The sequence below is a fragment of the Anomalospiza imberbis genome, chromosome 11 (assembly GCF_031753505.1).
Source record: "Anomalospiza imberbis isolate Cuckoo-Finch-1a 21T00152 chromosome 11, ASM3175350v1, whole genome shotgun sequence".
NCBI classification, from domain to species: Eukaryota; Metazoa; Chordata; class Aves; order Passeriformes; family Viduidae; genus Anomalospiza; species Anomalospiza imberbis.
Genome location: NC_089691.1, coordinates 13,622,297 through 13,639,151, shown reverse-complemented (window position 1 = coordinate 13,639,151; position 16,855 = coordinate 13,622,297). Strand labels below are relative to the sequence as shown.

General features: G+C 42.1%; 1 protein-coding gene across 1 annotated transcript; it reads right to left on the bottom strand.

Moving 5' to 3' along the window:
- Positions 1-201: 201 nt before the first annotated feature.
- On the bottom strand, positions 202-11,456 carry CCDC174 (coiled-coil domain containing 174). Its single transcript, XM_068201968.1, has 11 exons — positions 11,342-11,456; positions 9,960-10,064; positions 8,969-9,069; positions 8,036-8,094; positions 6,929-7,109; positions 5,359-5,454; positions 4,359-4,495; positions 3,884-3,978; positions 3,484-3,631; positions 2,557-2,691; positions 202-1,509 (listed from the first exon to the last, which is right to left on the bottom strand). Exons 1-11 carry the CDS (start codon positions 11,381-11,383, stop codon positions 356-358), a joined length of 2,253 nt encoding a protein of 750 aa, XP_068058069.1. The 5' UTR covers positions 11,384-11,456; the 3' UTR covers positions 202-355.
- Between the last annotated feature and the right edge of the window lie 5,399 nt (positions 11,457-16,855).

The following is a 16,855-nucleotide window of genomic DNA, read 5'->3' as shown; positions in this document are numbered from 1 at the left end:
GGACCTACCATTTTCATACTGTTTCTATGGGTGTCACTGAACTTGTAGTACCTCCAAACCAGAAGCCAGCCAGGAGCAACCAACTAAAGGAGTTTATCTCTTGAAAGCAGGTAATTAATATACCCTTAAGTTCAGGTGTAAGAGTCCAAGAGTTAAATTTTAGTAAAGAGGTAAGAATAAAAAAAAAAAACCCAACAGGGCTGTGATGTAAAACAGCTTAGGTGTCCAGGAGATTTATTCTGATGTACTTACAGAAACTTATTTTTCCCATATGTGGGAAAATAATATTCTGCCGAGCACATTAATTATATTTCAGTTCTTTAGATCATGGTTCTTGCTTATCTTTTCGCTCAGCTCAAGTCACTTGTCTATAATAAGAGAGCATATCATCTAAACTTTGGTAAAGTGGTTCCTGATTGGGAGTGTCACTGCTGTCGGTCTGTACTGGAGGTGCCATATCCTGAGTGCTGCAGCCACTGGCCGGAGTTCCTGCTGGCACATCCTGGCTGCTGCTGCCACAGGTGTCTGTTCCTGGTGGCATCTCTTGGGTGCTGCAGCCACAGGTGTGTGTTCCTGGTGGCACATCTTGGCTGCTGCATCCACAAGTGTGTATTCCTGGTGGCACATCCTGGCTGCTGAGGTCACAGACCTGTGTTCCTGGTGGCACATCCTGGGCACTGCAGCCGCAGGTCTGCACTCCTGGTGGCACATCCTGGGCGCTGCACCCACAGGTCTGCATTCCTGGTGGCACATCCTGGGCGCTGCACCCACAGGTCGGCATTCCTGGTGGCACATCCTGGGCGCTGCACCCACAGGTCTGCACTCCTGGTGGCACACCCTGGGCGCTGCACCCACAGGTCTGCACTCCTGGTGGCACACCCTGGGCGCTGCACCCACAGGTCTGCACTCCTGGTGGCACACCCTGGCCGCCGTAGCCATACGCCTGCATTGCGAAGGGCATCTCAGGAGTGCCGTAGCCATAGCCGTGCACTGGTGGCCCCATTGCTGGTGCTCCATAGCCGTAAGCCTGCACTGGGAAGGGCACCTCGGGAGTGCCGTAGCCATAGGCTGGCATGGGCGGTGGCACGCCCCGGGCGCTGTAGCCGTAACCCCGCAGCGGGGGTGGCACACCTCGGGCACCGAAGCCATAAGCCTGTGCTGGTGGTAGCATGTCCTCGTCATCGCTGCTGTCATCCTCTCCTGACGACACACCCTGAGTGTCATGGCCACTGGGCTCTGCTGACCCTGGCTGAACTGAAACGTTGCTGTTGGAAGGCTGTGGTGATGGTGGCACATCTCCACTGCCCCCTGGCACCGATGGCCTCTGCTGGTTTTGTGCCCTCTCCGTTTCCAGTTTTTCAGAGGAGGTTTCAGAACTGTTCAAATTCCGACTTCGGTGATAATCATCTTTCTTTTGTCCCAAAAAGTAATCAGAAGGTGGTGCAAATTCTGGGTCTCGCTCATCTCGAAGTTCTTCCTGTTTCTTTTCCCATTGTCCAAACATCAGTTCTGTTAGAAACAGGAAAATGGTAGATTTAGCATAGATTTCAAGGTCTGAAGGTCAGTCAGACAAGGGAGGGAAAACAAACTGGCCAACAAAGAAGATGCCTCTGTATAAAGCCACCTGAAGTTCCTTTTCCATTTCATACTACATGGAAATACAAGAATCTAGTGCAGATTCCTTCAGTGAACCACAGTTAATTCACTTAGCATTTTAGAGTAAGCTGTCCTCTGCTTTGTGAGTGCAGTATTTGCTGCAGTGCTGCCTGGGTGTTGGTGAGATACCAGGCTTCCTCAGAGGAAGGAAAAAATAATGTCAGAGAGGATAAAGATTTATGAGATAGGATCCGAAATTTATGAGAGGATCTGAAATTCCCCTCACAGTGATGTTCATTAATGGAACATAAAGACTGAAAAGTAAGAAGAATCTGGAAATACCAGTATTGCGTAGAAGAGAAATAGTGCTGTTATAGTACTAAAGAAGGTGAGCATTTATGTGCTTTGTCTATTCCTTGTTTGCTTTTATTTAGAAGTCAGGCATCAGATTAGAAGAATGTGCATGAGCTTAGATTAATAGTGCAAAATGAGTTAGGTTTGGGAAGGACCTACAAGACAGCCATCACTTTGTGGCAAGGAAGATGCTTCAAAATGGGACACAGGCACTGAAGTGGTCTCTGCCTGCATCATGTTTTAGTATTGTGCTGTGTGATACTTTTGTGATCCATCCTATCAGGTAGTAGAAACCACAGGAATATATCAAGAAATAATCACACTGTATATCTTATGAACTACAGAATTTGTCATTCTGTCAACCTGCAAAATCATCCAGAAATGCAGTAACTCATCTAGAAGATAACTTTTGGGGACATTATAGCAGCTACTGGCACTAAGGCATCCTTGTCAGTCACTGCCCTGGACACTGGAGAATCATCAGTAGCAAGGCAGAAAGGATCTCAGTACTTCTCAGTCTTACCATACTTTGGTCACAAAACAGAAATGAAAGCGGCAGTGAACATGCTCTTTCCCAACAATGTTCCTGAATCTGCATGTCCTTACCTTTGCCTTTATCCCACTCTCGGACATAAGGCACTCCAGGCTTTGTATCTCTCCTCTCCTGGATGATGACCTCTACCTTCCTACTTGCTGCAGTAACTCTTGGAGGTTCTGGCTCCTCAGCAGCCCCTTTCACCTCTGTGTTACAGGAAGAGATAGTAGAGACTGTCAGTTACAAAATAAAATCTGTATGACTCTCACAGGTAAAAATAAGAACATTTATTTCCACGTATCTCCAATAAGAACAGTATCTCTATTTCATTTATTGGAGAAAACAATTTGCATTCTTATTCTTCTGAACAACCGTAACAGTGAGCAGTGGCATGATACTGTTCATTTCCAGAACTCTTCACAGTTAACCACATGCACGGAATTCTGATACAGTAAAATATTAGCTACATTTTCCAGTGGGAGACAGACAGTACAAGTTGACTATCAGTGTTGTAAGGGAGACAGCACAGAGACAGGATTAGAATTCAAATTCATTATCCTAAATCCTAGAGTCAGCTGTATCTCCAATTCACACACTGCACTGAAACTGTCACAGTGTATATTGTAGGCTATCAAAATTGACTTGTTACTACTTATTCTACCTCATTTTAAGAAAAAGCCAGTACAATGTCAGCAGCTCTAAGCTCAACCTGCATAATTAACTCATGTGATTCCTGCTGTCAGGTGTGAATCAAAAAAGGCTACAATCTACATACCGTATTTCTACCTGCATTAATAAGGTATTTCTGGCATGATTTTCTATCTACAAACAATTACATCAGCTCTCATTATCCTAACAGTTATGTTAATTGTATATACAGAATACACAATATCAATATATTGAATGTCTAAATTAATATAAATTAGAATCTGTCCGTCCACAGATCAAGAACAAGGTGAAATACCAAGTATTTAACTCAAAAAGGCAACAGATCATACCGCCATTCTCCAGTTTTTCTGCCTCTTCCTCTAATCCAGCTTCCCTTAACTTTTTAATCTTCCGTGCTCGAAGTTTGGACAGCCTTGCATCTAGAGCTGCCTTCCTCTTCTCCTTCAGCTGTTCACGTTTATTTCTCTGATCAAGTGTCTTAACAGCAAAGGAAAACGTGAATTAATCTTCCTTCATTATTATAAACAAGTACATATCTTCCTTCACAAAACAACTACAAGCAATCCTAATCAAGTACCGAGTTTCAACTGGAAAAAAGAAGCCAAATTTCTTTGGCTTCTTCAGAGTCAGTTGCAGGCATCACCTCATATAGCACTTACACAACAAATCAAAGACAGTAACCACTGAAACCACTGCCCTCGCAGCCCAGTCTGCTCTTCACTCTCATACCTGCTCCCTCAGCATATCCAGGGTTGCCCGTTGTTTATGCCTGAGTTCTTGGTCCCGAGAAAAGGCAAAGTAACCAACACCGAGCTGCCTGGCCTCTGAAAAGGAGAAAACAATAGGTTTAAATTAAATTCAGTCTATAGTTGACAATAACTACAGCCTCCAGGCACCCTGCTTTCAGGCATAGAATTATTCCCAAAACTGGATTGGTTTTAGATGGCTAAAAAAGGCTTGCTTTAGATAATACATAAAGTGAAGCTTCTTGAAGGAGAACGCAGGAGGAGGCAGAGAAGCATACAATTTGAAGAACAAATAAATCTAGACTTATGTACTGGTAACTTTCAACAGTTATTACACATATGGCTTAACACACACCTACACTTTGCCACACAGGCATGGGAAGTAACCTTCCCTTGCTCCCTCACAACTGATTTCTTTGGTGATACAAAGGTAAGTGATATAAAGTATGGCAGTGTACCATTTTCTCGAATGTCCTCGTAATGTATGGGTCCCATGGGTTTTCTGAGGGCTTCTTCTTCTTCCTTTTCCCACTGCTGCCTCTGAAGTTCTCTTCTCATGTCTTCAGATAACAGAGTATTTCCATCAGGTTCTTGTCTAATTAAAAAAAAAAAAAAAAGGATTACAGAGCAGAATTTACCAGTTTGCCAGTACCAAACAGTGCAAGTATGATTTGGTCTGATTCACTATTGCAGTTTCCACAAAACACAGATCACTGTAGACACTACTTAGTGATACAATGTTGATGACTATGGTAGATGGTCAAGATAGAAATACAAAGCTGCCTCTAAAACAAGGTACTGGTAGAACATGTTATTAAAAGACAAATAAAATAACATCCTTTCTCAGAAGCCTTATGAAATAATTATCAAATCATATAACGGGAGATTAAATAATCAGTTATTGACATCTGTAGGGATTCTAGCAATCACATATAGGAACATTTCATATTTAATGTAAGAAAATGAAAGGTATTTGAAGTAACAAAAAGCTAAGCATTTACCTAAGAGATCTACTCAAAATATTAATATTAAAATATTAATACCCAAATATCAATAAGGAAGTAATTTTAACAAAAGAGATGTTAAACAGCTGTTTAATAAAAGAACAAAACCAAACAAATGGAGGTCTAATAAATTCACTTTAAACATCATGAAGAATTTGGAATTGCTCAAAGACAATCAATTAACATCAGTTTCCATGTTAAACAGAACCGGAATCACTTTCCTGGCATTTTATGGAAGATATAATGAAATACAAACAGCCCCGTTTTTAAAAGATGCAACAAATATCTGAGATTGCTTAAAACCTTTCTCTGGAAATTATGCAAATCTAGAGAAAGCAGTAACATCAATTCTGGATTGGGAATGGGGTGACAAAGTACAGCCTCTCTTCCCTCTCATTAAAAAAAATATGTTAAATACTGAGAGGAACAGGCAGCTCCATTAGAAAAACCACACCTTTTCCCTTGAAGTTCCTGATCCATTTTAAGTAGACTTGGTAAATCCTTCTTCATACAGCGTCTAGATCGGCCCAAGAAATCAACATAATCAACCCTGTAATGAAAGAAAAAGAAAAGTGATGCAAATCTTCTACTTGCAGATTGACAGAAGTCTTACCCAGAAGACAAAAGCAGTAACCCTTTCCAAAGAGTATTTGTCACCTTTCAGTCTGTGTGTGACAGTTGCTCCTGCTTTTCACTTAACACTCTCCCAGATTAAGAGGACAGCTCTGAATGGGGCATATGACAGTTCTACCAGACATTTATTCAGTTTCCCTTTGAGACCCCCGTTTGCCTGGGCAATAAAATGGTGTACAAAATGTTATAAAGAACTATGCCACATAGTTTCCACAACAAAATAGAACTCAGCCTACTGTTTGCTTCCCATGGTGAAGATAATGATGCAGCATTGACTTCTTGTGGATATGAAATTGCTGCAATACATTTCAATTATTGGTCTAAAGGCCATTCAGAACAGACTGATAGTGTGCATTCAACTGGCATAACAAAGGCTGACTAAAACACAAGCAAAATGTTCCTCTGAAGCTATTGTGCTTCTTATTCAACCCTTTATAGTACTGAACACCTGATTTACAGTTGTTGAAAAAGCTATTAAGAGCTACACTTACTGTCCTGTAATGTGGAAAGCTCTTTAGCATCAAGCTGCCTCAATTATCCCATTCTAAAGAATATTACATCTGAAAAAGTGTGACTGGCAATCTAGCTCCCAACCCCCAAACTCAAGATCTGTGCTTTCAGTAAGTCCTTTACAGAGTTTCTAAGGATATCTACCGTTTAGTGCTTGAAGAATGGGGGTGCTGTTTTGTATTGGTTACTGCTGGTTTAAACTGATTACCAGAAGTAAAATCTCTTGTTCCACAAGCATTTTAAAAAAATGGGCAACAAAAATGTTTAGTCAGGCCTGGTTTCATAATTATTCCTAATGTCTCAGATGAAAAACTAGTGGTTACTTGGAATGACACAGAAAACTGTCAGAGAATATTTGCTGTGCTGCAGCAAAGTGGAAGAAATGCTGAAAATCATGTTCTTATTCCAAGCAGAGTTTCTCTCCTTTAAGAGAAGGCTGTACTGTTAAATGACTGTTCATGTTTAAGACACAATTAAAGAAAGGAAGATGAATACCATAAAATACTCAAGTTTTGCTAAAATACATTTCAATTCAGCACTTCAATGCATAAAATGGTATCAAATAATGTGATGACTACTTGCATAACCTATGCAAGAAAGTAAGAGAGGAGATGATGTTGTCCCTCCTATAGTACATTGCAATTTCTCAAGATCCTACATGCAGATTCTACTGCAGCGTTACCTATGTGGGTGGAAATGATAGTGACATGGAGTCTTTATAGGAGAAATGAAAGACTGTTAACACTTCCTTGTCAATGTGCAGTATTAAACAAAAAAGAAAAACAAAGGTGCCACTTCACACATTTTGGAAAAGTATTTTCTCATTAAATTCTCAAGAATAAGAGTGGCCAGGACAGATGAGCCCAATCAGTAGCACCAACCATTCCTCATCCGGGTCCTCTGGTGGTGGAATGTCTGCTTCAGGCTGAGTTTCCTCCTCATCTGTGTCTCTTTCTGAAGTCCTGCCAGCAGCTTCGCTCTGCTGCAGCTCCTGTACTTCGTGCTGTTTGTCTATGATCTTCTGAGTGAAATCCACCAGGTACAAATCCTCAGTTTCTTCATCTAAGGCAGAAAATCGATTCTTAGCGAACAGCCATGAAAAGAACAGAATTGAGCACAAAATCAATACCAAATAGCTACAATCAGCTTTTCAGCTGCCAGCAATGCCCTTGACCACACTATTGGGGAGTACTTAAACCTCATTCAGTGCCAAACAAACCCAGAGCTATCAAGTGGCTCCACAGTGATAACGTCTATTTCTGAATCAAACTTTCAGGGCATTGTGTGCAGTACAGAAAAGGCTGCGTTCTCTGCAGCAAAACATTCTTTGCTCGTTAACTATTTTATAATCAAAGGATTTGTCATGTAATGGCTCAAATACTTTTTTGATGCTTAACATTTGGTATGTTGGCAGGAGCCCAGCATTCATGAGGGTACTTCTTAGAAAAGTAGAGGAAAGTGGTGGGGCCATGTGGATGAAGATGGACACTGGCAAAGAAAACAGATTAACTGCAAGGAGATTTGTATTCTATTTTAATAATTACTTTTTGAAAGGGACTAAATGTGTGAGAAAAGAGAGGAACAGATTAGCATTCTCTATCCCTATTAGCTGCATGACTGGCATTCACATATGGACCAGCCAGACTCCTCTCCTGATCCTCTTCTCCTCAAAAAGGCCCAACAATTAGAACGCAGGACAGAGGATCAGCAATGCAATCCAAAGAGTGCACAACAGAGAGCAATTTTTTTTTGTTTTTCTAAGATACTGTATTGAAAAAACAGAATATAATTCACTCAATGAATGAATGAGTGAAACAAACCCCTAGTGCTTTACCTGGTCAGGCTGCCCTTCAAAAGTAATTTTGTTTTCTCCAGTAATGTATATTTTTTTCCTTTTCAAAATGGAATAAACCATGTCAATCAGTTTGTATAATAATTCCATGAATTTATACATATATAAATGCTTATTTTGGAATAGTATTGTTCACCTGGGAAGTCTCCTTTTGTCATTTTCTCATACAACTTTGCTTTCTCTTCAAGCTTTTTCCTGAAAAAGAAAAAAAATGAACCTTGCAATCCCACCAATTCCAAGCACATTTTAAAGTCACCTATTTAGCCTTAGATAAATGGAATAGGAAAATCCTGGGAGTGCTTGAGGTGTTTATGAGAAGCTGACTTATGCCTGGCTTTTGTTTTGAACCTTCATTAGCATTTCTGAAGATACAATCTTTTCCACTTCCAGAATTTATACTGAAAATAATTTTAGTGAAGTTACAAATGTAATCTTAAATGTAATTTGTCAAGTAGGCAGAAACATGATGTTACAAGAATTCCACCTTTATCTAAGTACTGTGGTCTGTCAGATAAATACTGGAAACAAAACCACTATTTGCAGATACTGAAAGACAGTTTTACAGGAAAAAAAAGAGATAACAGAAAATTACACTTAATCTTAGAAACTGAGCAGAAAACCTTAGCTAATTTCTGGAATTTCAGAGAGTAAGGAACTGCTTACAGAAACACAGCAAATGATTTATAAATGGCATTTTCCACATATATCTTTTTGTACAACCAACCCATTTAGAAAATGAGGTAATTCTTGAAAATGTGAGCCATTTTCTGTTAAGCCCAAGAAACACTTTGCTATAGAATTCTAATATGTCACTGGTTGGTAATTCTAAAGACAACTTTTAAAAAAATCAGTAACCTGACACATTTAGAACTGTGATAATGTGAGGTCATGAGAGCGTGAGACTGCTGGGATGCAGTTTGTACGCTACTGGTAGAAAGTATGGATGATGCTGGAATTACTGGTTGGTTTAATGAGAACTGCTGGTCCAAAAAACTTCATTCTGTGCTTTTCTAAATGCCAAAGAACAAATTCTGCAAAGCATTCCTTTCTTATAGAACCTAAGAGTTACCTTGATTTATCCAATATATCCTGCTCTTCTGCCTTCTGCTCAACATCTTTCGCAGCTCGATTTACAACTCCTGTGTTCTGTTTGGTCCAGATACTTGGTTTCTGAAGAGGACAATTTTTTAACAACAAATAAATAGATGAAAATATTGAAATGGTAACAATTAAAAATATATTTCAACTCTATAATGCAAACAATGCACATGAAGCATGGAAGACTTTGTAAATAACATCTTACACATGTTTGACTTGAGACTATTCCTGTGCTATACAGGCTGCAGGATGGTATCATATTAAGGGCAGGCTGAGAAGGCCTTAAGAAACTCAAAGGCACTCAGAAATCAGACAAAATCTATTCTGTCAAAGATGTTAAGGTTAAAAAACTCAATCATGCAATCTTGCTGATTAAATAGTAACAAAGCTAAAAATTGTTTCTATTCTCTATTGCTTCCATTTTAGATAAAAAGCACAATCAGGTGGCCTGTTTGCAGCACAACACTGTAAATGCTGCATGTGCTTCAAATATGGCAGGAACAGCACATTCTGCTTCTAGAAAGCTACAGAATGAACAAAACCCAAAGTGCAGTAGAGAGCAAAACAAGAGAGATAATTGTGTATTCATTATTGTACACCACACACAGCAGAGCATTTATCAAGGAAATTCAGTGACTCTAGAAGAATCTCTCACGCTCCATCCTGCAGCATCATACAAAATCCTCTAATAAAAAAAGAAACATCTTTTCCTATAATTAAAGGGTGTGGATCCATGGGAAATGAAGATTAAGTGGGGATTTAGATAGGCAGAAGCACAAGACTCAGCTTTCTGCTGTGCACAGGAATCTCACCTAGAAATGAGCTTTAAAGAACGTTCTCATCGTGTACATTTCACATTTGAATAGAAACACAGCTCCGAGTATTTGCTGTTATTTAGATTTGAATATTGACTTCCTTACTTTCAGGAGAAAGAATGACAAAAACAACAAGATTATTTTTACCTTATTAGAGGTTCTGGGCTTTGCAAAGACACCAGCATCTTTCAATAGCTTTTCTTTCTTGAATTCCTCTTGCTTCCGGAAGAGTTCAGCTTTGAGATCTACCAGCTACACCAGCAGCAAACCAGCACATAAATAACAGATCACAGGCATCAGTTACTGCAATAAATAACTGCAGCTCTAGGAAAACAACCTGTTAGTTACAGTTATAGGAGCATTTGGTTGCATTTTTATATGGAACTTTGAAGCACTGATCTGATCATCAAGATCACCTCTTACAGCAAAGAAAATAAGAAAACCACAGAATGCAAATTATGATTAGGGATTTCAACAATCCCAAAGATATCCTCAATCCTTTGAGGATAAGAGAGGCATAGCTCTGTCTAGATTTTACCAGCCTCCTAATGGCAAACAAATAGAGAAGGAGTAATGAAAAACACTACTGATTATGAAGAAGGAACTTTTAACCATTAGATAATTAATAAACTCCTGTCTCAGAAAATAATTGACAAAAGTTTGCTATAGTAAAATATACATTTTCCCCACTGCTTTATGTACTGTTTAATAGTTTTGGATTTTCTTTCTCCTTTTTAAGCAAATATATGAGTAGCATTCCATCTGTGACCAAGGTCCATCTCAGCTTTTATTAAGAAACATCATTGGCAGGGATTACAAAACTAGTTTGGAAGACGATATTATGCTTCTTTTCCTGCATGTCCTACAGACGACAAAATTCAGAGCTGCACATTAAACGAGGAAAGTGGATAACTTTGGTATTAATATTTCTCCCAAAGGCATTTGCTTTTCAAGTCCCTGGGACAACGAAGGTCAGTGTCTTAAAAATCACTCGTTCTCCCTTCTGCTTAGAGGTGATCATCCAAAAATTCAATGTGAAATATTTAACAGTTAACTGTCAGCATACATTAATTATTTACATCGCTCTTCATCTGATGCGTTGGGCAGCTCTCGGGAGCGTCCTGCAGAGCAGCGAGGGGCGAGCAAACCCGGGCGCGGCCGCCTCGGGTTAGGAGCGCGGGGCGTGCGCCGGGTCAGGAAGGCGAGGGGACAAAACCCCGGCCCCGACCGTGTCACAGACCCGATAAGCGGCACACGGCCTTTCCGCAGCCCTTTAATCCAGCATTTGCTGCCATGACTGCGCATCGCAGTGGGGTTAAGGCGAGGAGACGGAGCACCAGCCCGTGCCAGGGGTGCTGCTCGCCCTGCAAGCGGCGGCACCAGCGGATCCCCGGTCGAGCCTCGCGGCCTGCGCCGGCCAGGCCCACCCCGCCTGCGGTGGCCCCGCGGCTGAGCACACCTCACAGCCCTACAAAGCCTCCTGGGCAGGCGGAGGGGCTCGTTTTGCCTCTCCCCGCTCAGTCACTCACCGAGGACGCGGCCACGTCCAGCGGCTTCTTCCTGCGGTCCATGGCGGGACCGGGACCGGCCCCGCCGCCGCCGCCTCCCCGCCGGGCGGCCTTGCCGTAAAGCGCGGCGGAAGCGCGGCGCTATCGCGGCAGTGCTGCTGAGGGCGGCCGGGCGGGCGCTGCCGCCATGCTGGGGAGGTCAGGGGCGGTCCTGGGGCTCGGCCTGGTGTGGGCTGGCCGGGCGGAGCGCTCCCGGCGGGAGCGGGATTACCCTGGCTTTGGGTAATCCCCCTGCTCTGCGCGTGGAAACGAGCGTCTCCGGCGGCTGCGGGACCAATCCTTCAGGCGCCCCGCTGGAAATGTCCTCGTGCAGCCGCGCGGCTGGAGCCGCTGCTGTTGTGGCAGAGCTGGGGGTGCCCCGGGCTGGGGTGCCCCGGGCTGGGGTGCCCCGGGTTGGGGTGCCCCGGGTTGGGGTGGCCCGGGCTGGGGTGCCCCGGGCCGGGGGTCCCCTGGGTTGGGGTGCCCCGGGCTGGGGTGCCCCGGGTTGGGGGTGCCCTGGGTTGGGGGTGCCCCGGGTTGGGGTGCCCTGGGTTGGGGGTGCCCTGGGCTGGGGGTGCCCTGGGTTGGGGGTGCCCCGGGTTGGGGTGCCCTGGGTTGGGGGTGCCCTGGGCTGGGGGTGCCCTGGGTTGGGGGTGCCCCGGGTTGGGGTGCCCCGGGCTGGGGTGGCCCGGGCTGGGGGTGGCTGCTGTGCCCAGAACTTGGCAGGATTGCAGGCTGGCCCAGAGCTGGGGTGGGGCTACGTGAAGGTTCAAACATGGTTCAAACTTGGCATCAGCGTGGGTTGGTTACCTGGTGCCAGTGCCAAGTCACACACTGAGGCCAGGTATTTTTTTTATATTTTTTATTCTCGTTTGTGCAGAGTGGGGAGCTGTGTGGTGACCCATGGAATTCACTGATCATCCAAACTTCACACTCCTTATACAACTTAATAAACAAAGGCATCGACATTCCTTGGTTACAGGTTACTCAACTCCCCTATTTGCTAGTTCTATCTCTTGCTTCTCCTGCTAATTAGTCTGCAGGCACAATTCTTCCTTCTGTTTGAGTCTCGGGCCCGTTTTCAGTAGGTGGTCAATGAATTGTCACGATCTCCTACTGCCAGAATCACCTTTCCCCAGGTACTGCTCAGTTCTGACTTCACTCCTGGTGCCTCTCATCCAGACAGCCCATTCATTTGGGGATTGTCTTCTCTTTTCCTTAAAACAGCAGATTAGCCAAACATATGATGCTCACAATGCAATGGCTTAATCATAACCATCCAGCTATAGCTACTGATTAATACCTAAAAAAAAAAAAGCAAAGTTTGACTCAACGCCCTAGCAAAACCTTGAGAGCCTCATAACTGGAGGGGTTTGGTATCATCAAGAGAAAAAAAAAAAAAAACAAAAACCCCAAAAAACAAACCACACAAACCCCCCCCCCCAACACAACCAGGAAAAAACCCAACCCAAACCAACCAACCCAAACTAAAACTCTTTTTCCTGCCTTATTTGGTGAGTGCCCCAGAGATGAGACCTGAATGAAACAGCCAAGTACAAACCCACCCACATGGGATGGATCCAGCTCTGTAACCTCAGAGAGGAGCACAGGTGCTCTTGGGAGTGAGGTTCGGAGTTTTAATTACACTGGGTAACTCTGTGAATCATTTTTCATCCCCATGGAGAAAAAGGACTCTCTGGTAGGTTTTAATTGAAATGCTGAAGATCATAGTTATCTGTGGTTGCAAGAAGAGGCTGCCTCTCACTTGTCTTTAATAAACTGGAAAAATACAAGGTGCTCTGAGGCTGTTGCTTGGCAGTGTGACAGCTGATAGAAGCACCAGATACAGTTCTCTGAGTTTGGAAATGTACTGCTTTTGTGTTTGGCAAGCTGGGTCAGGCCCATGTTTGATAGTTTATGGAGACAGAATTGCAATGCTGAAGGAGGTAATCAGTTGCTAAGAAAGCTGCACCTGTATTCCAGGGAGTGTGAAGTGTGCAACAAAGAAAGAATAATTTCTGCCCTGTGAAGCAATTTCTGATAGTGAAGCTGTCTTGCTTTTGGCTGTTTAAAAGGGGAATTGGTGAGAGACATCAGAGACAGAGAAGTGCAGGTCATATTAGAGCCATAAAGTATTTTAATCTGCAATGGAAGAGGAGAAACATGCATTACTGGAAAATAGGACAAATGAATGAAAACATCTGTGCTGTTCTAATTAAATCACACTTCAACAAATAATTTATTGTTGCCTGTTCAAACCTCACCTCGTGACAACACTGAGAAGGAAAAACAGCCCAAACTCAGGCCAGGGTTGGTTCTTAAAATGTTCCTTTCTGGTTGAGGATGAGATTCATCACCAAGTCTGTAAGGAAAATCTGTGCTACTGAGCTGCATGACAGGATGTGGAAAAAGGAATTAATCCTAGAAATTCCAAGCTGGCTCGTGCTGCTGTGAGGATTGCAGAGCTGGCACTTGTGTTCTTGCCAGAAGCAGGGGATTTTTCTGTGGGTAGCAGAGGTCTGGCTAGGCATGCCTGGATTGGGAATGAGGCAGCGTCACTGATGCTGTACAGAACCGAGGCATGTGTGTGATGAGATAACCTTCAGCTCAGGTCCTCTCTCATGGAGCATCAGCAGGCAGGGAAAAACACAGATGTGAAAAATGCACATTTTGTGATTGGCTTTTCGCAAATATTAAAATGAATATTATATGTGTAATGTAACAAAGTTATGCTGTATTAATTCTCTTAAGAAGTGTGTTAAATACAGTTTTGGGTTATAATATAATGTTAAAATAGAAACTCTGCGATGTAAGATTTTTTTTACTAGCTCAAGAAAAGGGATAAGATAAACAAGCAACTCTTCACACAGAGATAACAGTGACACGAAACCTGGAGAGTTACGGCCTCCGTATCGGAAAAGACAAACATTCTTCCACCTTCTCTCCGTCTTTATGGATCCACTAGGATTAAGGGGAAGAAGTTGACAAAACCCAGAAAAAATTCTTAATTTGCAAGGAATTTATGCATCATCTATTAAATATATGAATATGCAACAGGCTATTGCTTTTAAGGGTTATTCCTTTGTTCACAAGGCATGCTTTTGGCATTTGCCTTAGTGCCCAAAAACATCCGGATGTCCGTAATTCTTTGCTTTTTATTGTCTCGTAGTGTCCTAATCCTCATTGTCCAAATTTTTATTACTCTAATTTTATTACTATTTTTTATACCTAATTATTTATTACTAATAAACTTTTAAGATTTTAAAAAACAAGTGATTGGTTGATTCACAACGGAGCAGGACAGAGGGGAGCCCCGCTCCTGCCGGAGCCGTGGGGCTGCTCTGCTGCTGGGGGACTCAGCACTGAGAGCACACGCAGACAGATGGCTTTGGGAGCGCCGCGTGTCGCTTCAGTGGTCTTGGATTTTCAGGATAAGAACTGACAAGCTTTCACACATATGGTTTCCTCAGAAAGGCTCCATGTCGACTCTAACCTGTGAAGGGCTATTCTGTGCATGTTTTTGATCCAGCCCCCAGGAATTAATAAAATTCCAGTGAGGGAGAATAAGAACACTTCAAATTGTGAAGTAAAACCAGTTTAACATAAAGAAATGAGGTGGGGAAGGGGAGGAATCTATTTCAGTGTACAGTAGAGGCTCAGTGTGGCTTTTCTGTGCGTATTTATATCAGGAATTTGTGAAAGCTGTATAAACTACCATGTCTGATCTCAGACTGCTGATAGCCCTGAATTCCTAGGGAATACTTGATTCCTCACTTCCAAGCAGTATGCTGCTCATTTTAAAATGAGGTCTAATTGTGTTTGTTTCCACAAAGCTGCATCAACACAAAAAGCTTGTTTATTATTTTTGAGGAAGACTGGGGATCACAGTGGATTGTTCTGAGGGTTTTTTTTATAAAACAGTGGTGTTTCACTGTCTCATGAAATTGGTGAGAGGTGCTGCACAAACTTGAAATGAATCAGTTGCAAAGCTTTGGTGTGGATTTCTCCTACACCCCCTTACCAAAACTTATAGGAGCTCCAGACTAAATGATATTGATGTTTGAAGGTTTTGTTCTTCAGAGACTGATTCTCTGATCTCAGACACTAAGGTTTCATCCTACCCTAAGGCTTTGATATTCTATCTTATTTTTCTACATCTTGGCTTTAAGATGAAATGAAACTGTGAGTAAATAACAGCTGGACATTTTGTGAGATAAGCCCTAGTGCTAGGGCACTCTGTCCTCATACACTTTCAGAGCCACTCAACAGAAGACAACTCAACCATGTTTTTCTGAGGGATGCAGAAATTCCTTCTGTCTTTCTTTTATATACATTTTTTCAGTCTCTTCATCTCAGAGTTTTTGTATGAAAGAATTTGTGTTATGTCAAGAAAAATATTTTTTAAAACAGTGCAATTTTTTTTTTGCTTTCCATAGTTTGCATGATCTTGGTTAGCTGGAGTATTTGTAGAATTTGTGTGTCTTAGTGTGTGTGAGGCCAAAAATGACTGTGAATCAAGCAAAACTGTTTGCAAACTAATCCTTGCAGCATCAGAAGTCCAAAAGTGTTTCTTTCCTTCTAGAGAAGATGACATCTCTTCCCAAAATCAAGTCCAAGCATATATTTTTTTACTTACTTCTGTATATTTTCCTAAGGGGATCTGAAGAAAAGTCTAAAAGAAAAGTCTTAATATTTTTTATTGTATTTTCAGAAATGTGCAATTGCTGCAGCAAAACAAACAAGCAAAAAAAGAAACCAAAAGCCCTTTGGTGGAACTCTAGATGGACACTGTGAATTTTTTTCTCAGGAAGACTGAAAGTTAGCCTCATTTGGGTAGGTAATTGGCAGGTGTGCAGACTAGGAGAAAAAAAATCCCAAAGGTTTGATAAATGTTTGAGCTCTTTTGCATGATCCTAGGCAGAAAGTCAAAACCAGAAAAGGTACATAATAACTGTTTAACTGGCATGTGTGTGGCTCTGGATTTTTGCCTGTTGGGTCACAAGCTGCAATGCCAGATTGCTTTTGTGCTATCTCAGTTTTGCTTGCAAACTAAAAATTAGTCAAAAAAAAAAAATCTGAGGATGACTTAATGCTAAATTGAATGGCGATCTAAAGGAGCCTTGTCCGCTTCTATGGGAACCTGCATTTTATGTGCAGTTTTATAATGCACTTTAAATCATGTCTTGTGTCTACAGTGTTGTCCTCTCTTCTGTCTTCCTATATGTTATGAGAGAGGGAATGCTGTTATGTGCTAGTTGTATAGAAATTGTAATTCCTCTCAAATACAGCTTGGAAGTAGGGATTTCCTAAGAGCATTCAACAGCTTCAATCAGAAATAGGCCTAATGTCATCTTGCAACAGAATCTGTGGGAGTGACATAGTTACTGCAACCAGAATTAGCTTAGAAAACTGTTATTGATAGCCATGATTTTTTTAGTATGCATTTTAGCAAGTTTTACTGCAAATGGACATCGTGACCCTTCCTCCTTTGGGGAG

What these genes read in the sequence shown, in the direction of transcription:
- CCDC174 (XM_068201968.1), bottom strand. Translation starts at nt 11,383, where the DNA reads ATGGACCGCAGGAAGAAGCCGCTGGACGTGGCCGCGTCCTCG. An exon ending in TGGACGTGGCCGCGTCCTCG is followed by an intron (nt 10,065 to 11,341) that starts GTGAGTGACTGA and finishes CTGCTGGTGTAG; the next exon opens with CTGGTAGATCTCAAAGCTGA. An exon ending in AGCCCAGAACCTCTAATAAG is followed by an intron (nt 9,070 to 9,959) that starts GTAAAAATAATC and finishes TGTCCTCTTCAG; the next exon opens with AAACCAAGTATCTGGACCAA.